The 24,529-nt window shown below is 39.3% G+C and overlaps 2 protein-coding genes across 4 annotated transcripts; both read right to left on the minus strand.

The window, feature by feature from the left end:
• Positions 1-363: 363 nt before the first annotated feature.
• Positions 364-9,366, minus strand: LOC135468449 (TNFAIP3-interacting protein 2-like). Its single transcript, XM_064746715.1, has 8 exons — positions 9,180-9,366; positions 7,378-7,848; positions 6,284-6,589; positions 5,960-6,055; positions 5,421-5,606; positions 4,844-5,107; positions 2,748-2,900; positions 364-2,363 (listed from the first exon to the last, which is right to left on the minus strand). Exons 2-8 carry the CDS (start codon positions 7,816-7,818, stop codon positions 2,091-2,093), a joined length of 1,719 nt encoding a protein of 572 aa, XP_064602785.1. The 5' UTR covers positions 7,819-7,848; positions 9,180-9,366; the 3' UTR covers positions 364-2,090.
• A 3,873-nt stretch (positions 9,367-13,239) lies between these two features.
• Positions 13,240-24,362, minus strand: LOC135466542 (PI-PLC X domain-containing protein 2-like). Of its 3 annotated transcripts, none has more exons than XM_064744085.1 (7): positions 24,328-24,362; positions 23,012-23,401; positions 20,942-21,206; positions 20,583-20,775; positions 19,579-19,751; positions 18,047-18,261; positions 14,775-14,977 (listed from the first exon to the last, which is right to left on the minus strand). In XM_064744085.1, the coding sequence occupies exons 2-7, from the start codon at positions 23,270-23,272 to the stop codon at positions 14,906-14,908; spliced, it is 1,179 nt and encodes a 392-aa protein (XP_064600155.1). In that variant the 5' UTR covers positions 23,273-23,401; positions 24,328-24,362; the 3' UTR covers positions 14,775-14,905. The 3 variants fall into 3 exon arrangements, with proteins under 3 accessions (XP_064600157.1, XP_064600155.1, XP_064600156.1); XM_064744086.1 differs by lacking the exon at positions 14,775-14,977 and adding an exon at positions 16,489-16,639; XM_064744087.1 differs by lacking the exons at positions 18,047-18,261; positions 19,579-19,751; positions 20,583-20,775; ... (1 more) ...; positions 23,012-23,401; positions 24,328-24,362 and adding an exon at positions 16,386-18,010 and having other exon boundaries at positions 13,240-14,977.
• Positions 24,363-24,529: the final 167 nt, after the last annotated feature.

Here is a 24,529-nt window from a genome sequence, read left to right on the forward strand (position 1 = left end):
AGTAATACAAATTCTTACACCTTTTCATACACCCACAGGATCTACCTCTTTCGTTTCGCATGACAGTTTACTCTATCCATCCTCGAGTGTTCAATGAAAGCCCCTATATAAAAAAACTACAAAGGTGTATTTGTGTGACAATGATCTTCGGTTATTTGGTATATACATGTATGTTTAGCTCCTATGAACAGCTTTGTACACGGGAGGGCGGCGTTGATAAACGTTATTTGGAAGGACGCACTTCCTGCTCTTTATCCCGGCTTATATTTACATATACCTTTATATATATATATATATATATATATATATATATATATATATACATTTTCATGAAACTACATGAAAATATACATTTTCATAACTGAATTAGGACTGTACTTGGTTTTACACCTTGGACTATACAAAATATATGCAACATAAAAAGAATACACAAAAGGCGCCTGCTTTCGGTTTCGGATGCATTAATCTAAGAGCACTGCTCAACAGGCATCAAGATAATTTCTTGCCACATCAAACCTCACAAATTTAAGGTTAACTATACAGCCGTACAAAATACAGTAAACAATAAAATGTAGGCATTGCAGGTGACCAATGCGTTTTGTACTCTCCAGATTTGCTAGATTTTTAAAAGTATACTGTATATACATGAAACTCTGGACTTCTCTTAACAAAAATTCCCACACTACACAAAAATGAATATTCAGTTAATCAAGTAAGTAACAATTTCAGCGAATAATTATTAATGAGATCTTTAGGGGGGAAGCATACCAAAATCGGAGTTGTTGTTTTAGGTCAAAGGTTTTCATGACGCAGTGGTTTTTAGATGACATCTCACGAGTATTTAATCACATTTATATATATGATATATATGATATGATAAAATGAATTCACGTTGCAGTAACTCAAATACTGGCGATTTGTTTGTTTTTGTTTTTTTTTTTTTGTTCTTCTTTTCATTTCTTGGTATGTATACTGACGTTTCCGCTTTTCTTAAGTAATATTTCTTTGTTGGTTTTTCTTATGTCATTTGTAGGATACAGTAAAAATCTGTTCATTTTAAGAATAAAATGTACAACCAGTGAAAGCAGGGTCAATAATGGTACCTAACAACATTAATTCTATAGATGACCAGAAATGAAAAAAAATGAAAACATTCGACTCTTATATGCGGTCACAACTTCACTAGCTATCATGCATGACCTGCGTCAATATGTTGGAACTCATACCCGCTCATTGGTCACTCAAATTTGATATATCTATAAATATATATTTATATACTAAATATTCGACATGACCGTTGGAAATGTTTATCCTCTAGTCTTAAGAACAATCCTTTTAGTATTAGGAGGTTGTTTTTTGCAAGGCTACCGGCATGACGTCACTAATTCCTGTCCTTCTCATCTGAGCCCCTTCTGAGATGTTAGTAGTGAATACAAATGTCAAATCATGTACAAAGCCTTGCGCTTTCGAGGACTCACTTGCAGTCTAGTCGTGGACACAACAAACAAATACCTATGGACGTATCTTCCAGCTGTAAATGACCACCCTTTCACACAGGACTTTTTAAGACTTCATTACACAAACGAAAATCGAAAGTACGAAACAAAGAGCGCCCATGGCCTCCTGGTAGAAAAAGTGAGCAAAAGTGAATCTATCAAACGAGTATTCTAAAGATTCAGACCATAGTCAGTGTGGTGCAATTAATGAACTAAAGATCGTCCGTCAAAGACCAGTCACTGAAGAATGACCATCTTCAAAATGTGACCTTTAGATTAAAATGGCCTGTAATTGCCGAGCTGACATTTAACATCCTGTAGACAACTGCGGACAGTCATGGGTACACTTACAGCCTATACATGTTTATACTAAGCCTACTTGCTGGGTGTAGAGGTAGTCATTATTGCTGTTCCGGGTTAGATGGTAGAAAGATTGAATCACATAATGAAATGTACTCCCTTCACTTGGTATCACCTGCCGCAAATATGTTATTACGATTGTCCTATATATTTATATATATAATTTTTGGAAGACTTGGGATGCCTGGACTCTTCTTGGCACTTTAATTCCATGAAACGAATTAATCAACAGTGTTAGCAGCAGATTTCAATATGTTCCAACAATTCATTATGCTGGTGTGCCTCGTATTCCTTGCGGCATTTTGGACACTGTAGTAGGCCGATTTCGTCTATTAGCTTCCGTGGTGGTGGTGTGTTTGAAGGTGTCTTCTTGCTCCCACGACTGACCAAAGCAGCCGACGATGCTCCGTCCTCCATAACCATCTGAGGATGGTCAACAAGATCCTCTCCCACGAGGCCACCATCGCGCTGCTGTCTGGACTGTCCGCCTCGGGCATTAAGGCGCACCTAGTCACCAGTAACAGAAAATGTATCTTATACGACCTTCAAGAATGTAGGAGTTGAACTCTGTTACAGATTCTCTTGAACATTTATCATGTAGCTGGTAGTAAAACGAACACCAGAAACTATGCCTTGACTGGACAAACTTATTGGTATTCAAACGGCAGCTAAATTCATTGATGCGATCGCACAGGTAAATAGCCTCTTGCCACAGTCTCTTGAAATGTTTTGAATTAAACAGATATATCGACCTACATGGCATCATTATTCGGACGTATATATTCACAAATATTCACAAATGCACAAGATTTACAGATCATACTGAAAGCAGGCCCCGTTCTATCAGTACTGCAGGACTTGGACAGGATATGTTGACTATACAAGACCTACCTCGGGTTCGATATTGTACATGGTCATGGGATCCCGGCCGAACATAGGTGGTTTGTTCGCAGTCGGCTGGATATTCATGGACTGGAACTGAGGTCTTGGGGTGGAGTTCACTGAGGCAGCATAATGTTGTAGCTCCTTCCGCAGGTGGTTAATCTGCCGGAAGAGATTAACAAACAATTTAAATATCAACAGAGAAGAGAATACACACAATCGGGAACCATTCCTCTCCAAAAGAAATTTGGGCATAAGCTTTGTGGTCTTTTGTTCGTTCCAGCTGTTGTGGTGACGATTTGTTGACAAAGTGGTAACCACTACTTATGCATTATATATGTATGAGAACACCTTTCAATCCAGCCTGGACCCTTGTCGCCACTGACTGAGCGGGACAAATTACAAATTTACCGGATCAATATGTTGACAAATTTAACACCTGCAATTACTGGATAGTCCACTCCAAAGCACGGAATGCTTCGGTGACCTAATGGTTAGACCGTTCGCTTCGAAATCAGAAGGCCTGGGATCAAACCCCAACGTTTGGCGCTTCAGCGAGTTTAGAGCAAGGAAACATGACTGGTTGGCCTGGTGTCAGTATAATGTGACTGAGTGCATAGGGTGCCATGTCTGGTGCCTGCGGTGTGATACTTCAGCGGCGGCATGGACACAAGAAGACACAGTATATGTACAGTACATCTAATGACGTCATACCGTCGATATATAACTGGAAAATTTATTGGTACGACGTAAAACCCTAAGCGTACGTACATACATACTCCCAAGCAGGCTATTTTGTAATGCTTGAAAATACCGCAAATATCGCATTACAAAAGCATGTTGGTCATGCTATGCTGACGCCATTCAGTCGTGATGAACATGTATTTATTTATTTATCTGATTGGTGTTTTACGCCGTGCTCAAGAATATTTCACTTATACGACGGCGGCCGGCATTATGGTGGGTGGAAACCGATCACAGCCCGGGGGAAACCCACGACCATCCGCAGGTTGCTGAGAAACCTTCCCACGTACGGTCGGAGAGGAAGCCAGCATGAGCTGGACTTGAACTCACAGCGACCACACTGGTGAGGGTGAATATGTAAGTATAAGTGTAACATATATAGCCTGAAGGTTATACACACACTCTATTAAAGGAAAGCTGACGGTCTAGCTAGGTCTTACTTCAAGTAAACAGGTTTAACAAATCCTTGTAATAGAAATATGGACTTGGAATGCTGACGTTATGCATTATTTGCACTTTTGGTGATACTCCCTTTGTGACACTGTTACTTGTTTACCTCAGGGTACAGGATTAGTTGCAGTTATGGTGATACCTTCTTTATGACACCGTCTATGTGTACCTCAGGGTACCAGCAGGATGAATTGAAGCATCACATAACCAGTAAGTACATCTAAGGGCAGGTCCGGGTGGATCTCCCTCTTTACAATACAAAGACTGATGTCCTGAATTTTAACCTGAAGCTAGTTTCTGTACTACATCAGCAAAAATACTTGAGCCAACAACTAATGTACACATTGTAAGTTACTCTAAATGTAAATAGGTAATCTTAATAAACTTGAAATGTAAATGACATTGTACATTTCAATGGCGATTTATTTCAGGGCCAAGAAGTGGAACTTTGTATTTTATTTTTTTGATTGTGATCAAAATTTTTGGCTGTGAATAAGCGTCTCTATTGTCTTTAGCTCAGTGGCTTCACTTCTTTGACATCCCTTTAACAAGGGCCACTCAATCAAAAAGGGACCTTAATGGAAGATGACATCAGCTTTTTGTGGGTCGTCGCAACTAATAATTGAAAACTTGTGCTTGTTAGTTCTTCAACTATAAGTGAAGATTTCTTTCTTTATTTATTTGATTGGTATTTTACCCTGTGCTCAAGAATATTTCACTTATATCACGGCCGCCAGCATTATGATGGGATGAAACAGGGCAGAGTCCAGGGGGAAACCCATGACCATCCGCAAGTTACTGGAAGACCTTCCCAACTTAGAAAACCAGCATAAGCTGTGCCTGACCTGACAGCAATCACATTGGTGTGAGGCTCCTTGGTCCTTGTGACCATAAGTGAGGATATTAAGTACCTGTCGTCTGAGGTTTTGATTGTCCTGTTCAGCCTGAGACAGCTTGTCCTGGGCTTTTTCTCGGTCCTTCCTCTCCGACTCAAAGTCTTCAGTGCAAATCTGTATCTGAGCCTTCAAGGCCTCGACATCATGGCCTGACGGTGTCCCATAGGTTTGGAAGTGCTGTAACTGTTGTGTCACCCTCCTTAACTCTTCTCCTTGCACGCTGAATGCTTCTTCTATCGTTTTCATGTTTTCGCCTAATTGGTTAACCTGTGATTGCAACTGGAGATACAGAATACAGACTGTTAGTGTGGCTATTTCAATATCTGTCCTAATTGCACTTTGATCTCAGAAAAATATTTAAAAAAAAAATGAGGTGTACTAATAATATTTTTCTAATTTTCAGAATAATACATGGACTTGATTTATTTTCTTATTTGATTGGTGTTTTAACCGTACTCAAGAATATTTCATTTATACCATGGCTGCCAGTATTATGGTGGGAAGAAAACCGTGACCATCCTCAGGTTGCTGCCAGATGTTGCCACATATGGCCAGAGAGGGCCTGGCATATTGATGGTGAAGATTAACTAACCTGAGCCTTTTCAGCCGTTGTGCTTTCTAACTGCTGACGAGATGCTATCAGGAGACCCTCATATTTCTTTTTTATTTCCTCTTCCACTGGACTACCTTTCGCCACCTGGAGCTGTATTTGTAATTTGTGCACATACTCTTCTCGCTGATCATTATAAATTTTCCACCGTTGGTTCATTTCGTGTAACTGAAACAAAAACAGCACAGAGATAAATGTCAGGACTGGTGTAAAAAACTCTCTTGGTCCCAACAGACCACCATAAAATCTGATGTTTTGAAAGCCTTTTACTTGGTTAGAAAAATTCTGAATAAGTTAATCAAACTGTTTCTCGAACAGTGTTTAATGGTCTTTCATCTGATGTATAATTCATTTTAGTGTTTTTTATTCCTTTAAAACAGGATTGTATTCAAACCTGTTTCATACTCTACACGTCCATGTGCGCTAGTGAGTATACCAAGTTATGGCTTTCGAACAGCATTATTAAAATGCAATAACACTGTAAATACATGCACATGTATATATTAATGATTATTGCTCACTTCTGTAACTGTTGCTTGAAACTTTGTGTTTTCCTCTTTAAGTCGTGTCAGTTCTGACTGATCTTGACCATAAAGCTGGAACCCCACTGATGGAGTCTGAAAATAAAAACACAACACATACATGCATTTTAAATATTTGTTTATATGTATTTTTAATTTGAGTTTTAAAAAATGCATTGAGCATCATTGAAGTCATCATCATTCACTACAATATGTCCTTCAGGTTGTCATTCTCTAAGACATTAAACCACTATCAAATGGTTCAATAAGGAAGCAAGTATACTGACAGGCATTCACAAAGAATCATAAACACAGCTTTCTTACCGTCCTTGGGCTAATGGTGGCTTCACTTTCACCTTTCACCATCTCCATCTTCTGGGCCATCTGCTGGCACGTATGTGCGACAGCACTAAGCTGCTTCCGGAGATTTGCTGATTCCTCATTTAACAATTCTTGTAAACGTTCCTGACTTTTGTTCTTCTCTGAAAGGCGATCAACTTTCATTCGTAATTCAGTAATAATCTGATCTTTCTGTGTTTCTAATTCTTTCAACATTTTATCACTCAAGCTGAGTCTCTCCTTTAGTTCAGTCCTCAAGTTTTCCACTGATTCTTGTTCATTTTGAAGTTGCTGAAAAGGCAAATAAAAGGGTCATAGTCCAACTTGTAACAAAAAGTCTTGCAGAAACTATAACTATGAACTGAGCTAGTACTTGTAGCTTATGCATTTATTAATTTATGTACTAGCTTCATTAAATAGCTGGACTCTGTAACTTCCAGGAAAATATTCTATCAACTAAGAATTTATGTAACTTTGATGTAAAGTTCTACTTAAACTTACAACATGAGAAATGGTAATAAATTAAAAAATCTGCTAATTAAGCCGTTAACATTTCACAGTCTCAAAAATCAAAGTCGGCTTATAGTTGTGCTTTATGTGCAGCGGCTTGTGAAATATAAATACCAGTATGTCTTTCTCTAAACAGCCGATGAGAAAAATCTTCTGGCTTTTCTCAAAACCTTTTTTCCCAAATCAGTAAATTCTTGGAAGTAATTTAACAAAATATTACTCACTGATTTCTCTCTGATTTCTGAATGCATACTGCATTCATGAACAGTCATTCTCAAAAAGGTCAAAAACAGCTAATTAATTGTACATTAATCAAGTTGATCATAATAGGGACCTGTCAATTGCCAGGCAGCAGGACCATGGCTATTTCACTGACGTCAAACATCCCTTTTCCAGCTCAATCACTAAGATGTCACATTGAAGACAGAATTACATTATATAAGAAAATAATACATCTTAACATTGTAAATGTTGCCCTTCAATCAATTTTTAACATAACAATGGATTTAGCTTCTGCTTCACACTAGTGCCACATCACAGAATTAACAAACACGTTGCCTTCCCATTACCTGTCTAAGCAGATGAACCTCCTCAGGATTGCCAAGGTTCTTTGTAATTGATAAAAGTCTGGAATTCTCCCTAACTAAATTGTCCATGATCTCTTTGGAAGGCCCTGGAATAAACACCTCCTCATCTTCGAGTTCTACATTAGGATTCATCCCAGACTGTGTCAGCTTGTTCTGCAAGAACCGCACAGAAAGTTCCAAAGCTTTGTTTTTCTTTCGAGCCAAGATTAAGTCTTGCTGGGTTTCCTGAAGCAGCTTTGCTATTGTGTCCATACCGTCTTTCCTCCTTTTCTGCGATTGAATATCTTTACGTGGCTCATTCGTAACTGTTTCCATGATATGTGCCTTCTCCTTATGCAAGTGTTGTTCCATTTCCAAGTGCTGAATTTTCAGTTTCTCAAAGTTAGCAAACTCTTCAGTTTCTGCCAGTTTATTTGAATCCATGTCTTGATACTCAATTACCAGAAAAACATTCTGAAATGATCAGAGAGTCAGTATTATTTTAAAATGTAAGACTGGTAAATTATTACAGTTCATATCCCTTCGATAGCAATTTGGAACTTTAGGCCCGGAAACTAGAAGTATATGGGTGTGGGCTAAGGTTTCTGAGGGCTACAAGTAGGAAGTATCCTGTGACAGCTAGGCCCCCTATAATAAACCATATCATACACAAGTGTAACAGTATCGACAATACTTGTGCTCACTGAATCTGCAGTCTATTAAACCCGACTGAGGCAAACAAAATAAGATTATATAAACAAGCAGTAAAGCTTGAGGAGCTAGAATGTACATACCGGTACCATGATATAAATTTACCCATTGGTGAGATATGTTATTAGTCTTACAAGATTACTGTATATCATCAGACCCCTAGCCAGAAATTAGAACTTAGGGACAGGGTGCATAGGCGCAGGTATCAAAACAGCAAAGGGTGCCAATCCCCACTGCCTATCTATCACATTGTGTCTGAAAAATAAGAGGCAAGAGTAGGCACATTTCAGGGATGAGGTTCCTAAAAAGCCTAGCTAGGTGTATCATGTGTAACAAGTTTCACTATAATTCATTTCTTCACAAGGCATCTGTAAGTTTGTGAACATGGACATGCTTACATAACAACTGCATCCCGACATGAAATGTCTATGTTTCACTTTAATACCGGGAGTAGAACATTTTAGTCTGACCTACATATAACCCTTTAATATCCCATCTGGAGAAACGCTACTATTTATTGATAGATCTAACTGGTGTTTTACGCTCAAGAACATTTCACTTATACTAATAGAGGTGGGGAGAAACCAGGCTGAGCCCTGAGGAAATCCAAGTTGATGGCAGACCTTTCAATATATCACCTGAGATAAAACCAGCATGAACTCACTTGAACTCAGGGGTCTCCTACAAATGAGGTCGCAGTGAGTAAATTAACTGAGCTATAGCACGCTAACCCCTCGGCCACGAAGGCTTTTGGAAAAACTCTAATTTCATCAGCTATAAACACTTCAGAGATTAACAAGCCATAGATTCATACTATTGAGTTACCAATTTATGTACTTACACTACTACCAAAAAATTAACTACCAAAAGAAAAATTTTAAAATAAAGCGCAGTCGATCAGTTTCCAACACCCCGACTAGTCTTTTAAAATTAGTGACTAAGCAGTAAAAGTCGACTGCTGACCACAACTGGTGGGTCAACTCTTTCGCTTAAATAAACCTTAAAGTTACTAACGAATGTTAACGTTCTATATGACGACATGGCTAGGAAATAGAAGTGAGAGAACTGAAAGAGACAATTACAGCCATACTTACGAAATTGATTCCAAATCCAACCGAACAACAACAACGAACCAATGTTACCCAGACCAACACTGACTGTCTATCGAATTAGAAAATCTTCAAGTTTCTACAGTTCTAGCTTACGTAAGTTGGCTTTTGTTCTGAATTCTAGATGTTAGGTAATGTATCGCTATCAAAAGCAAAAGCTCTAGAAAACTCCAATAGTTCACATCCGCCTACCTTCCCTGAGCGTATGTAGGCTACCTATATTCGCGGAAGATGATTGGACGATGGGTATTTTTAGCGCTGCGGAAAACACGAAGGGGATTCCCCCGAGGGTCACTAGGATGGGGGGGAGTCCTCTTGAGAAAAATTAATAGTAATATTTATTTATTTGGTGTTTTACGCCGTACTCAAGACTATTAATAATAATAGTCCTAATTTTAAAAGACGCTATCGACGCTACGACTGACATATATACTCAATCATCAGCTTTAAATTTATGAGTGGCAGAAACCAGGGTTAAGGGGTGTAAGCTACTAATGTCGGGCACTGTATGTGATGTCTATACGTGCGCATGTACTTAAAATCCCCAAAATACACATGGATTCCGTGGATTTTTTCCCTTCCTGTTTTCTGTTTCAGTAATATATACATGTACAGGTGGTAATAGCTCGATCACTAAGCCGCAACATGTACACGAAGGCTACATGTGAAAACTTTGGGAAGGCTTAAGGCCGGTATGTATGTATTTATTTATTTGATTGGTGTTTTACGCCGTACTCAAGAATATTTCACTTATACGACGGCGGCCAGCATTATGGTGGGTGGAAACCGGGCACAGCCCGGGGGAAACCTACGACCATCCGCAGGTTGCTGGAAAACCTTCCCACTTACGGCCGGAGAGGAAGCCAGCATGAGCTGTTCTTGAACTCACAGCGACCGCATTGGTGAGAGGCTTCTGGGTCACTACGCTGCGCTAGCGCGCTAACCGACTGAACCACGGAGGCCCCCGGCCTGTATGTACGCCTAGGTGTACACGTACAACCCATCTTTACAATATCACTCTGTGTTTTTGTAGTCATGGCTTTACGTATCGTCATGTTAATTTCCCTGGGTGAAAAATACCTACCTCTCAACAATGACGGTATAAAGGATATCACTTTTACATTTGGCACAAATAGCCAAGTCGTATAGGCCTATAGGCCATGGCGATATACTGGGCTCATGTCGTTATTGTTGGGAGGTGTGTATTTTTCGCCCAGAAATAACATGGAGTTATGACAGTGTCAAGCCAGAACAATAAAAACACAGCATCATATTGTAGAGGACTGCAATTACATGATGCATTGTACACTTGTACATTAAATTATATATATATATATATATATATATATATATATATATATATATATGGAGCTCGAGACGACTCCAAATTTTGAAGATTTAGCCTACAACAATGGGGCATGGCTCTTTAAGCCGCACCAAATACAATTCCATGTGTTTTAACCCAAAAGCATCCGACTTGTTCAAATCATGATGTTCTATCACAGAATATGGCAATGCCTTTTCATTGTTTACGTCTTTTTTTTTTTTTTTTTTGATTGGTGTTTTTACGCCGTACTCAAGAATATTTCACTTATACGACGGCGGCCAGCATTATGGTGGGTGGAAACCGGGCAGAGCCTGGGGGAAACCCACGACCATCCGCAGGTTGCTGGAAGACCTTCCCACGTACGGCCGGAGAGGAAGGCAGCATGAGCTGGTCTTGAACTCACAGCGACCGCATTGGTGAGTTTACGTCAATAGCTTTTAGTAAAATAAGTCTCGTGTAAAAGTTATAGACTGTTATTTCGACACATGTCGACTTAGCTACTCCGTGTGACGACAGGCATATTTTATACCTATGAAATCTCAAGGGTATTTTCATCTCCGATCGTAGGCCTAAGGGGAGGTCTGTCAGCAGCTTGCGGATGGACGTGGGTTTTCCGCGGGCTCTGCCCGGTTTACTCTTACAAAAATGCTAGCCGCCATCGTATAAGTGGACCATTCTTTAGTTCGGCATGAAACACCTGCAGTTAAATAAATAGATCTCAGAAGCTAAAAAACGCACGCGGTTCAGTTATTATACAAGCCATCGCATGAAGCACAAAGAGACAGTGTGGCAAAAATCACCAGGATATCTTCGTTCATTTCACATATTTCCACCGGACGAAGAAAACTGGGCTGAAACCATATATGGAAGAGGTATTAATTAATCCATGCATACAAGCAATCTATATATGCCACTGTATTGGTCCCTCACTCAAAAAATTAATGTTATCATATTCAGCATAATACCCTGTTAAAATCTAATAGAATCTTTACGTTGAATTAATAGAACATATGTTTGTTATACTTAACAGAACAACCTGCTGCAATGGCAGAATACATTCTAGCATTATTCGCCCAACAGAGTTCAAGTCCAGCTGGCTTCTTCGTATACGTGGGACCGGCCCCGGTACTCGTATATGTGGGAAGGTCTGCCATCAATCTGTGGAAATATTCTTGAGTACGGCGTAAAACATCAATCGAATAAATAAATCAAACAAATCAATCTGCGAATAGTCGTGGGTTTCCCCCAGGCTACGCCCAGTTTCCTCCTACCACAATGCTGGCCGCCGTTGTACAAGTGAAATATTACTGAGTGCGGCGTAAAATACCAATCCAATAAATAAATAAATTAACAGACATTCTGTTAAATTAGGGGATTAATTTTTTTGAGTGTAGGCCTATATGCACCAATTCATTTCTGGACATGAATGACTGTAGTATACAGATCCAATGAGCATACGCCTATTTGTGCATTACAAGTCAGGTTACCGAAGAATGGACCGTAGACTGTATGACTATGCATGATTTTGCCTTTAAATACATGTATTTATTTACTTATACCTGCTTGGTGTTATACCAAGAATAGGCATACTCAAGCATATTTCTTTTATGCGAAAACAAGGAAGAGGCCGCGTGGGGGGACAGGGTCAGCAAGCGTAACATTAGTTGACTGCACTGCGTTTTTCAGGTCAGGTTGAATTTTGGATATATATATATATATATATTATATGGCATATATGTAGGCCTATCCTTATATTTTATTTGATCGGGATTCGGATCCGGGATTACCACGTCCGTTATCGCTGTCCGAATCTAAATATACTTATACACCACAAACCCATCTCATCAAAGCACATATTCATGCGGCTCACCACCTTGAACTCCTCCATCCAATCAAATAGAAGGCGAGACGTGATCGACTTTATACAACAGGAACAGTTTGTTCCCAACTCGATAAAAAACATCCTGATCAATAACCTGTCGTGAATTTTACACAGAAAATAATGTTCAAATTAAATTAGTTACACTTGTGCATCTTATCGTATATAGGACGGAAGAGAACCTAACACCGATAGGTTGGATTTATTTACCATGCACAAGGAAAGAGTTATTTTGATTGGCTAAATTCCTGTGCTGTTTCATGAACATTTTCCTCTGCGCATGCGGTCAGGTGAATTTGCATACAGAGCTTGCAAGAATATAACTCGCCGTGGGAAATTCTAAAGTATAATTACTTTGATGTTTTGGTCACGTGGTATAGATGACGTGACCTCAGATCAACGAGAATTTCGCTTCTTACAATGCCGGAACATCTCAGAAGTAGGTGAACGGCAAACAATGTCCTTAACTTTACTCTCGGTGTCTCATAATGGTGAAAACATAAATGTTATTATGCTCACGTGATGTGGATAAGAACAGATCACCTCAACAATATAGCGTCGCAAATCTTCGCACTTTCTCCCGTGACCTGGCGGACGCCAGATAAAAGGATACAGACAAAGCTGAACAAGACTAGTAGTCACGTGGCGTGTGTGACGTCACCGTCCTATTGCTGTATTATTATGATATTAATTTTTCTATGCCGGTCTTTTGAACTTTCCTGCGGGCGCTTAATTCGAACTATGTCCTATTAATATTTTCTCACATACAGCCAAGTAAGGTAAGAAAAATAAAAACACAAGCATTTTTGAAGTATCACTTCAAATGCATGTTGCCAATGCATGTTGCTATTGGTTTCAACCGTCAGAGTATCATAGCTATACCTTATGTCAACGTCTATAATAAAAGGAGTAGTTAATCGAAACTGAACGCAACGGCGGTGGAACTACGAACTTGATGTGTAACAGATCCTGGCGAACCCTGTACAAAGTTTTAGTTCACAATAACGAACGGTTATGAAAAAAAGACAAGAAATATAATTTAGTTCAAAAGGTGGCGAAATACCCCACAACTCAAACTTGGGATGAAATCCCAGAAACTCTGCATGCGTCAAGAGGGACTCACGGGTAGACTGGCATGGTTCAAATCTATAACCTCTCCTCCTTGTTCTAATTACCCGAAGTACTACATGGTATATATAGCGAAGTAACAAAATGTCGAATGTGAGCCACCGTATATGGAGAGGACCTCCACGCCAGTTCAGTTTTGGTTTATCCAATAAGCTTTATCAAAGGTGTGTTAACACACACATCGTAGTAATGACACGTATTTTATTTACTTCATGTTTTAGCAGTCATTAGGCCACTTCAGAAGTTTCTTTATAGCTTAGATATGATAACGATATCAATAAAAACACCTGAAGGAAAACTAGTCTTGCAGTGTTCTGTGATTACATGGTACATAACGTCCATGCGCGTTCAGATACGACTTTCACACCTTGACAGAGGTATATACATGCCGTGCAGCAAATAACATGTGGCTCTAACAACTCTTAACTACATGGGTTTCTGATATGAGCAATCATCGACTGTAGATGGTATAATGTCTATGCAAGGGATAGATACGCCTGTAACTTCTTGACAAAGGTAACAATGGAATGTGACTACTACAACTAACATACTGGTATCAGCTGCGCGCGATCATGCCTCAATTTCCAAGCGGTCTGAATGTTTCATAGTTTATATCGACCACCGTGGCAATGAAGTCATTTGTCTCGACAAAATTTCCCAAACATATATTGAGGGCGGTTGGACCTGCAACTTTCCCTTTCAGCCAGCCAATAATTTGTCGACAGACGTCTGCATGCATAGATTTCTCCAAAGAACCCCCGCAAAGATGACGGACGATGTCACCGATTCTTGGCGTCACCACACATTGCCACACGTAAAAACATGCGTCAGGTCCACGTCTAGCGTTGTGGTAAATCGTATCATGAAACTGAATTAGTTCGTGAATCTTGTTTGTGTTTGGCCAAGGTGACGGCATCTTGAAGGCCGGCCAAAATCCGCCAATGCCCTTGATGGCGTCATTGTGATAGAAGATATACACTCTTCTTGACGTTTGCCAAAGACTTTGTAAGGTGGCCCTTCCCGCCTCAAATTCATCGTAAGGCACAATCATTGTTTCTTGAAATATGTCCTTTAGCATGTGTAACAACTGCAAATGAGCCACTTCATTCATGTTGTAGAAATGATTGAAGTCTAGAATGATCACTTCCTTGCTGTGGTTAATCAGGTATTTTCGAATATCTTTCATACCGTCTATTACTTTGGGGCCATAGAGGCCGTGAACGAAATAAAAGTCGATGGTGCCAGGTTTCATGGCTACTCTGAGATCAAAGTAACGAACGCCGCTTTCCAGTTGTTGAGCAAAATTTAGTCTTTGTGTGACGGCCCATCTTTTTACAAGTTTACTGCCCGCCCCACAACAGCACTCTCCCACCATCTTCACAGCACCAGATTCATCACAGGCAACACCTTCTCGTATGTCAAGGTCGAAAGAAAATGAATCATGGCTTCCTGTAGGAAAAATACAAAAACAAAGGGTCTAACAGCTAGAAAACATAATAAATTCATGAAAACTTTGAGCATACCGTAGATCGAGATCTGCCATTATATAAAAATAGCTCAATTTTAAAGGGTAAACTCAAACTTTTTACAGCATGAGCCACTCTCTACATGAATGTTGATAAAATAGATTCGCGCAAAGACATCGGCGATGAGGCTAAGATTAAACAAGGTTATACGTTCGTCGCACAAGCTCCTAAGATTAAGCTTGTCCAGTTGTGGCAGTTGTGTAAAGCGAGCGTGCACATAGCGGTACATGAGCTCTACGGAGTACGGGATAAGCTGCCTGCACGCTACTGATCTGATCAGTAACACGCAGGCTCAAATCATTGAGGGTGTTATACACTGAGCACCAAGATGGCCTTATACAAGTAAATATTAGGGTTATCGATTCTATTTAATTGGGCTTCACAGATCACAAAGTGCAAGGTTCACGTGCATGGTGGTTTGGCAAAATGTCACGCGAATGTTTGCTGATATATTTTGGGGGGTTGAACGTGAAGTATTATTTATTTATTTTTCATTTGACTGATGTTTACGTATTTATTGATGTTTTTTCGTATTTACTATGCATAAATAGCAATAAAAATCACTGTACACGTCCGTGAAATCTATGACAAGGCTCGAGAACGCGAATGGCCACATCACTCCGTCATACAGTCAAGCGCAAGTTCCACAAGTACGTCCACGTGCACAGGCCGAAGGTCAAGTTCACCCCATGTATATGTATTTTTTCATATAGGTTTAAATCTTGTGACTACTAAATGTATACTTTCCACTTCAAATTTCCTCTCATGTAAGGAATTTCTGTGTAAATCTGCAGTATGCGTATGGGCATGTACGTGTCTGGCCATACCTCCATGACACAAAGGGTGGGCCTTTTTCTTGGTGATTGGTTTCTAAGAGGGTCTAGAAGGGGAGACTTTCTCCCATTACTGAGGTTGGTTCGGGGTGGGATTGGTTCGTAATCCCTTTGCCGACACGACATACATTAAAACTATACTTCAGAAGATAACGTCTTCAGTACATGCCGATAGGTGCCTTTGGTTCATACATGCAAATGTATTCATAAAGCTACATGGGCAAAGTAAGCCTTAGAACTGCACGTGTACAATACAGGCCCATCAGCCTACGTTATATCAGTACTATGCCCAGCACACTTTCTGTTTGGGGTTTTTTTTCATGAATTTGCAAATTCAGCAAACAGAAATATTTGATTTACGATAATACAAATGTGCATGACGGGTGGGTACTTGCTATGCATGTATCATGTCAAGTCCTCTTGCATATGTTGCTAGAAGTCAACACCACATCAACGGCATGGTGGATCTCTATCAGCAGTGACCTAATTCGCACTCACCTGGGATAGCCAGACTATTCAGTGGTACGTTTGTGATGTGTGGAGGAAGATCTGCCATCCAAGTTGAGAAACGTATTTTTTCGTGCACCGAGGCCATCTTGATTGTCCATGCACTCAACAGATCAGATCAAATGTCGTTTACACAACCTGAAGAGGTTCAGTGAAAAGCTCAAGGTCGCGATCCTTTACAATATGGCCTATATATAGTGCTGATCAATACGGGGATATTTGAATATTTGCTCTTGAGATTAACCCTGTAAAATAAACAGATAGCCTTTCTAAGCACAAATATATGTTTGATATCTATGCTGTTTACATGTTTGACGAAAATACTGGTGACCCAGTAACAAGAAAGTCCTCCTTGGAAACATGCCAAATCAATGGGGTTTTATGGGGTCATATCGTTGGAAAACCAGAGCAAATCCAAAGCGTAATTTTCTGCGTGACCCAGTAAGTAGTGGTAATTATGTTCTTATACACAAAAACAACAAAGCTACATACAGTGCTTAAATTAAAATGATGCAAACATATGCAAGGCTAAGCTGCAAGAACCTCAGTTATACCAGGAATATTCTCTAAATAAATTTATGTAAAAATGCCTGCATATTCAAATGGTCGTTCAATTGGTACTATTATCCAATCATTACAATTTAAACCACTGCGGTCAATTTTGTCGATCACTTCCATAAGTACCTTCATAAAAATACATTTCCCGGGAACTTCATGTTAGGCTACATGAGACAACTGAAGCTGAGTACTTCAGAACACCCCCTGACAACTGATGCCCATGAGTGAAACTATGTTATCTTGTCTTGCACAGTATGATAGTATCACTGGAGACGTCAACTCGCCGTCAAAGCACATTACTTTTAATGTTAATAGTTCTCAATTTATAATGTATTTGCGATTCCTGTCCAATTCTTTACTCTTAGTGAAACACTACCTTGCTTTGCATCAAAGAGGATAAAATGTCATACCTCTGAACACCACAAATCTATGTCTTTGTTGGCACAGACAAACATCTCCCTAGATTTACATCTGGTAAGCGAAAGACCAGCTCTGAACTTACACCCCAGGTCCATTTAACAGGACAAACTTAGTCATTCCACAAATTAATTCCACAAACCATATATCCAAATGGAATGCCCAAACACACACTATCAAAAGTAAATTAAGTTAAATATTCCAGACATGACACCTGGCTCAGTGAGATTGTTGTACTTGCACACCTGATGAACCAGTCTACAAACATTATCACACAACTCAAACATACTGTATGAAATCTTGTGTTGTCATTATACCTGAGCCTCCTCACCAAAGCCTGGCGCAAAGAGTACTTCAAGATCATAAGGATATCCCTGGGCCAGGAGGTCATGAGATTTGAAATGCTGCATGTACCACTCTCCCTCTACTTACATCGAGAACTTGCTGCTTGAAGAATTTTAATTTCCTTCAAAACTTGTATTAAATGACTCAGACTTTCTGACAAGCTTTGCACACATTTCCTTCATATAATTTGCAAAAACTGTTGAAAACAATGATAGGAAGTCAGTTCTCTCCAAGTACACAAAAACATAAAATACCTCAACAGTTGATATAGCGAACAAGATACTCCATACATAACATAATACATTTATGTTTATCCTTTGGTCCTATAATACCTGATCATTATAATCCTTTTCACACAAGAAGGCTTGGAGTTCTTTTTCCATGAAAACACGCAACACACTTGTATTGTCTTTTGAAGCATCCATCACATTTTCTGTCAAATTTCCAGGCAGCTGAAGAGATCCTGTTTTTAGATGTGAATACAGGGTTACCTTTGCACTGTTCAATTTCTTTGCTAAGTTTTTCAACTCTTCTTTTGAAAGTTTTCCTGAAAATAATAATTAGAAATGATATGTATGAGTTTAAACCACAGTTAGACTTTAGTACTTGACATTACATGTATGTTTCTGAAGTTTTGCCTTTGATGGTTGGGCCATCTTACTGGGATCTCCCAGAGTAGTGGATGGGTGATCAATTGGAATTTCGCCTTTGATGGCTGGGCCATCTTACTGGGATCTCCCACAGTGTGTGCTGGGCCATCTTACTGGGCTGGGTGATCAGTTGGAATTTCACCTTTGCTGGCTGGGCCATCAACTGGGATCTCCTAGAATGCTGACTGGGCCATCCTAATGGGATCTCCCAGAGTGAGAGCTGGGCCTTCAAATGGGATCTCCTAGAATGCTGACTGGCCCATCCTAATGGGATCTCCCAGAGTGAGAGCTGGGCCTTCAACTGGGATCTCCTAGAATGCTGACTGGGCCATCCTAATGGGATCTCCCAGAGTGAGAGCTGGGCCTTCAACTGGGATCTCCTAGAATACTGGCTGCACCATCTTACTGAGATCTCCTTGAATTCTACCTGGGCCGTTACCTATGACACCCCATTTAGCTGGGCCATCAACTGGGATCTCCTAGAATACTGGCTGTGCCATCTTACTCGGATCTCCTAGAATGCTGGCTGGGCCATCTTACTCCGATCTCCCAAAGTGTGGGCTGGGCCATCAACTGGGATCTCCTAGAATACTGGCTGCACCATCTTACTGGGATCTCCATGCTACCTGGGCCATTACCTGTGACACCCCATTTAGCTGGGCCATCTATTTGGATCTCGCAGAGTTAGAGCTGGGCCATCTTACTCGGATCTCCTAGAATGCTGGCTGGGCCATCTTACTCCGATCTCCCAGAATGTGGGCTGGGCCATTACCTGTGACACCCCATCTAGCTTGGCCATCTACTTGGATCTCCCATGAGACTACTGTCTATTGAACCTAGGACATTTGTGGATACTTCCACTCTTAGTGTCACTAGAGGCCTTGGTGACAATATAAAGGTTCACAGTGCTAATATACACGTAGATTCAGTTGTTCATTGAAGACCACTTGTCTTTCACCAATTTGTCATACATGTCACACATCAGAAACTCTGTTAGTAACTTGCCAAAGGTCAGTGGTTTACAACAGGTGCTAAGGTTGAACAATAATCAGTTAATCATAACCTGGCATACATTATAAATCATGTATACACTGGCACTATGCCCCATATTTCAATAAAAACACAATAAAATAACAAAAAAAAAAAAAAACCTTACAGAACAATCTGTTTCATGTAGATGACTTATAAACATCTTTGTATGTTGCTATTCTTACCTTTAGCATCTTCTATATTTTTAGCAACAATTTTCCTGAGAAGCTGGTCTAGTTGATGCAGAACACTCTTGGAGCATATCACTCTGGATTCCTCCTGCTCTTCAAGGTCACCCTCCTGACCCCGTTCAATGGGGTTTTCAAGTGCACTGTTGATCAAGGAGAAAACTTCACTTCTGGAATTACAAATGAATACAAATGTTGTACATTACAACAAATACAATCATGTGAATATGTATATGCATATGAGATGTCTCAGACATGATTACATTAACCTGGACTCCTCGGTTTGTTTTCTACAAGAAAAATTCTTCACAGATTTCAGTGAAGCATTAGCCCTTGGAGAAGTTATGTCTTTTTCTTAGTTTCTCCAGGTTTATTTGCTTTGATTTTAACCTTGCTTTAATCAGTGATTTATATCTGCTAATCAAATCAATTTTTTTCTTCTTACCAAGAATGGCTCAAACTGTTGCCTTTCATTAAATCTCAGACTGATACCTGAACTACATACTGTGTAAAAATGATTCTAAAGTTTGAAAAAGTTACACAGCAATCTGCCTTATAAATATTAGGAATGCCATGCCAAAAATTCGATTGGATTTGTACTGACCAATGTTTTGTCAAAAGTCTATGAAACAGCCACTTCAAAAAAAAAAAATGTTCCGCCGGTTGATGGTTCACACTGGGCAATGTGAGTCCTACCCATAAAAATCATACAAGACTGAAGTGATATTTTTGGTGTAATGAATTGTTTAAGCTATCAGGGCATTGCACACCCTTAGTGGATCTAAACTGACCTTATTAATGGCTATTGTGACAAGCTTTCAGTGTCAGGTAAAAACATACACTCCTGTACTGATGTATATATATGTTTGCCTGGGGTTATATGCTTAGACTTCTGTTGTGTTGGTAGCCATCTTGCTAAGAGCAGACATGTATTCATCTCATCCTGTTGATAGAGTACCCAAATAAATAAATGTGTCTAGTAGCATACAGTGTACACATACAAATCTGGAGTCTTCCTGTTCAACAAGGTAACTGAATTTCTCTCCCAGTGATTTCTCTTTGGATCAGGAATTTCAAACTTGTCCACCATGTCTGTGATGACCTGGGTTTGCACACTCTCCAAGCGATGGACATTCCGTCTGACACTCTCCTCCACATCACATGATAAGTATACTTGACAGAATCCTATATGAACTGTCAAAGGGAATAAATTCATTAAAGTAAATAAAGATATTACCAAAGCAAAGGACACCCTAAAATTTTAATAGGATTATTGTTTCCATTTATCATACACTAAAAATAACGCAGAAATACCAGTCATAATCAGGTAAAAAGGAACATTAAAACAGAATTCACTCACATTTTCTTGCCAGCTGAAAATACTGGTATCGCATGCTACTGTAGTACATGTTATCATCAATCACCATGACAACATGGCTCAGAGTCGTCTCCTTGGGGACCAGTGACACCATCTCCATGGCAACCTCTGATCTGAAGTTTTCCCAGATTTTATCTTCCACATGATCTGGCCTTTCCATGCTGTTTTTCCGGTTCAGTAGTACATCTAGCAAACGCTCAACACAGTTTAGAATGGAAAGTCGATAGTTTTTCCAAGCAGATGATGCCTGTCATGCAAGACAAACATGAGTAACATTTGTTTATTTTTCCCAAAAAAAAACATATAAACATACTTGTTTTTATTTTTATTTTTGGTGGCTTTATTTCTTGCGAAAATCTTAAAGAATCTTCTGGAAGACAAGAAACGCTCATGATTAAGGATCGTAGGAGGAAGGATTCAAATCCAAGACGACTTGCCTGTCTGATGCCTGATGATGAGACCAATAATTTTTCATCCCTGGACAGTACACTGTACTATTAAACAACAAAATACCTGTTCATACATGATTCTGTAATCATGCAAAACAATCTAAATTTGAGAGGAAGTGTGGAAAACGATACTACTTTAAACTATGATATATGTCAAAGAGAATGTTTTAATATTGTACGACTATATAACCACCACTGTTAAACACATGAAAATCTTCCATGTATGTCATTGTCATCTGCATAAATCAACAGAATTGTTCTGTCAATGTCCACAATGCAATGTATATGTAATACATGTAATATACAGTGTTCCATCTACAGCCGGACAGAATCCATGAAAAGGGCAAATTAGAATATGAAATCAAACACATATGCTTTTGAAAAAAAAAATACACTGTTTGAGAAATCCAAAGATAACCTCATCCTACTGGCTTCATTCTTTCAAATGTCAAAGGGCACTGATGCAAATTCCTGAATCTATCCCTGGTACATGCAAGGTATTATATTTTATAGAAAAGAAAGCCACATCATGGGAGACATCTCTACAATATGTTATGGAAAATTTGTCCTTCTGGTAATTAAGCCCCCTGCTCTCAATTATGCTTGCAAAAAGCATAAAATTTTCCTTGTTTACTCAACAAATTCCACCATCAGTATATCACTGATATATGACTTCAAGTCAAGCAGAGAACAGTAGTTTACCTGTAACTGAAGCTCCATGGGATACAGAATAAAATAACAGTTTATCGCTAACAAAAAAAAAAGTAGTGTGCTGAGGAAGAAGAATGCAAAATGATAGAAAGAAGAGAGCTTCTGTGTATGAAATAAAGACATATATACAATCTAATGTACAATCTGATGTACAATCTAAACTCAGACAGAACATGTGTCATAAGTAAGAGACTTGCAAACATTATCAACATTGCAGAAAAGTATTGGTTTCTGTCAATGCTGTGTGTCCTGATTTAGAGATGAAACCCAGTATGCCTCAACAACCACACAGGCATTGCTGAATGGTCCAAGCTCCATGAACAGTAAGAGCCAGGGGGAGAGTTACATACAGACAACTTTTTAACGAAATACTGAGTGCTCAAATTACTCCAATGTTAAACAAGTGCCAAAATTAAAATGTGACAAATATATTAAAAAATGTGTTTAACTTGATGTTGAAAATTTGTGATTTAATATTGTAAATTCCTCAATCAATATCCTTGTTATTCAATCTCAATCTCAAAGTATAATACTATATTAAAGGATAAGTGTTCAGATTTAGCTTTTAGAAAAATGATAATCTGTTTAAACATTACGCTATCAGAAGGACTTCCGCGAAATCTGGCTAGTACTCCTTCAGGACATATTTCAACAATTTCTTGATTTTAATCCAAATAATGTGGCTCCAAATAAGTCAGCTGAATTTGACCCGGGGGAATAATCTCTGTTCACAGCTGAATTTGTTCAGTCACTGTCCAAGCAACTGAAAGACAAGCGTCTTTAACAACTCCAGTACAATCTGCTCTCATGTTAACTTCACTATCACTCAGTTCAAAGCCCACAATGACATCTCTGCCGTGCAAACTATGCAGTGACATCAGCAAAGCCATACCTGTTTGCCATCTGTAGATGGTTTCCCCTTATCAGACACACTGGATTTTCCTGCTTCAATGATACCTTGTTCCACGTCCTGAGTGAGGATGTTGTCATAACTTACTCGTAACAGGACACATTTCTTCTCACAGGATGAATGGATTTTGTCAAACTGAAAGCTAAGTTCTTTTGACAAGATTGTTTTCCCTGAGGCAGGCAAACCACACAGCACCAGTATGCACCCCTTCACTTCACTCACTCCACTATCAATTCCATCCATTGACCAGCCACTGAACCATGTCCTGTAATTCCATAAAGATGGCTTGGATGAGCAACTAAACACAAGCAGTCATCTCCAAAGTGAGCTCCATTCACCACATGAATTTGATGTCCATGTCGCAAGTTAAGACTGCCAAAAAGAAAAGAATACAAAAATAAGTATGTCATTTGTTGCCTTATATTAACAAGTTAGTTTTACATGTTTGACATATGTACATGACGTACAAAACAGGGATCATAACATTTAATAGTACTTTGTTTCCACAATCATATGTTGTGGTGGGCCTATAAATTAGGATATTGTCTGAAATCAGTAATGGTGCATTTATTTCCCGACAACTTTACCTCACCATATACAATAAGTGGGGACCTTATTGGCCAAGGTGGTTTGCCTGCCAGTGCGGCGCAATCATTCATTAGCCTCTCACCAATGCGGTCGCTGTGAATCCAGCTTAAGCTGGCTTCCTCTCCAGCCGTACATGGGAAGGTCTCCCAGCTACCTGCGGATAATCATTATCATATATCGTTGCATAACTGAAATATTCTTTCAGCGTAAAGCACCAATCAAATAAATGAAGTAAATATACGAAAAGTTTGGAACATATTCTGGCTATGATACACTATTTTTGGGCTATTATCTCTAATGCTCGTGTTTCCAATGTAAACCATATGTAGCCTGCACAAATATTGTGACTTTCCACTTTTGACTCGGCAATTCCAACAATTAAAAATACATGAATTAGTTCAGTTAAAGTAAACAGTGGAGTCTATTTTCACAACATTTACATGTGTCTGGGGTAGTTGTGTAAAGCTATTGAGTTCTTAATCAAGTCTCTGATATCATCACGGAATATGCTTGAGCATGACAATCACACTGACTTTCAAAACTTGCCACACCCTTATATTCATATGAATTGAGTTTCCAATGATGCTAACTGAGACAACTAGGTATGTGCATATATGATCACGGCCATATTTGAAATATAAATTTTTCGTTGAAGCCAGATAAGTGAAACAGATGATCCCATTAGCCGTTGAAACGTCAATGAGCCTCACCCACGTGGTTTTGTTTGCCTGAGCACGCCGCCATTTTCTTCCGGATATCACCTTCACGTTGGATTTAACCGAGACGCGATGTTCACAAGAACGGCTGTGATTGGTCAGTGCTCAGACACCTGTATTTCGATGTTTCCTGTAATACTTTGAAAAGATATCATCATTCTCTTTCATTTTACTGTGTAATAAGTACTGTTGTCTG

Source organism: Liolophura sinensis, chromosome 6 (genome assembly GCF_032854445.1).
Source record: "Liolophura sinensis isolate JHLJ2023 chromosome 6, CUHK_Ljap_v2, whole genome shotgun sequence".
NCBI lineage: Eukaryota > Metazoa > Mollusca > Polyplacophora > Chitonida > Chitonidae > Liolophura > Liolophura sinensis.

Excerpts from the sequence above, each read along its gene's own strand:
- LOC135468449 (XM_064746715.1), bottom strand. The coding sequence starts at position 7,818 with ATGGATTCAAATAAACTGGCAGAAACTGAAGAGTTTGCTAACTTTGAG. Across the intron at positions 6,056-6,283 it reads CCACCATTAGCCCAAGGACG|ACTCCATCAGTGGGGTTCCA; the intron begins GTAAGAAAGCTG and ends TTTTATTTTCAG. Across the intron at positions 2,901-4,843 it reads ATCAAAACCTCAGACGACAG|ATTAACCACCTGCGGAAGGA; the intron begins GTACTTAATATC and ends CTCTTCCGGCAG.
- LOC135466542 (XM_064744085.1), bottom strand. The coding sequence starts at position 23,272 with ATGGATGGAATTGATAGTGGAGTGAGTGAAGTGAAGGGGTGCATACTG. Across the intron at positions 20,776-20,941 it reads TTTTCAGCTGGCAAGAAAAT|TTCATATAGGATTCTGTCAA; the intron begins GTGAGTGAATTC and ends TCCCTTTGACAG. Across the intron at positions 14,978-18,046 it reads AAAAGGATTATAATGATCAG|GAAGCCATGATTCATTTTCT; the intron begins GTATTATAGGAC and ends TTTTTCCTACAG.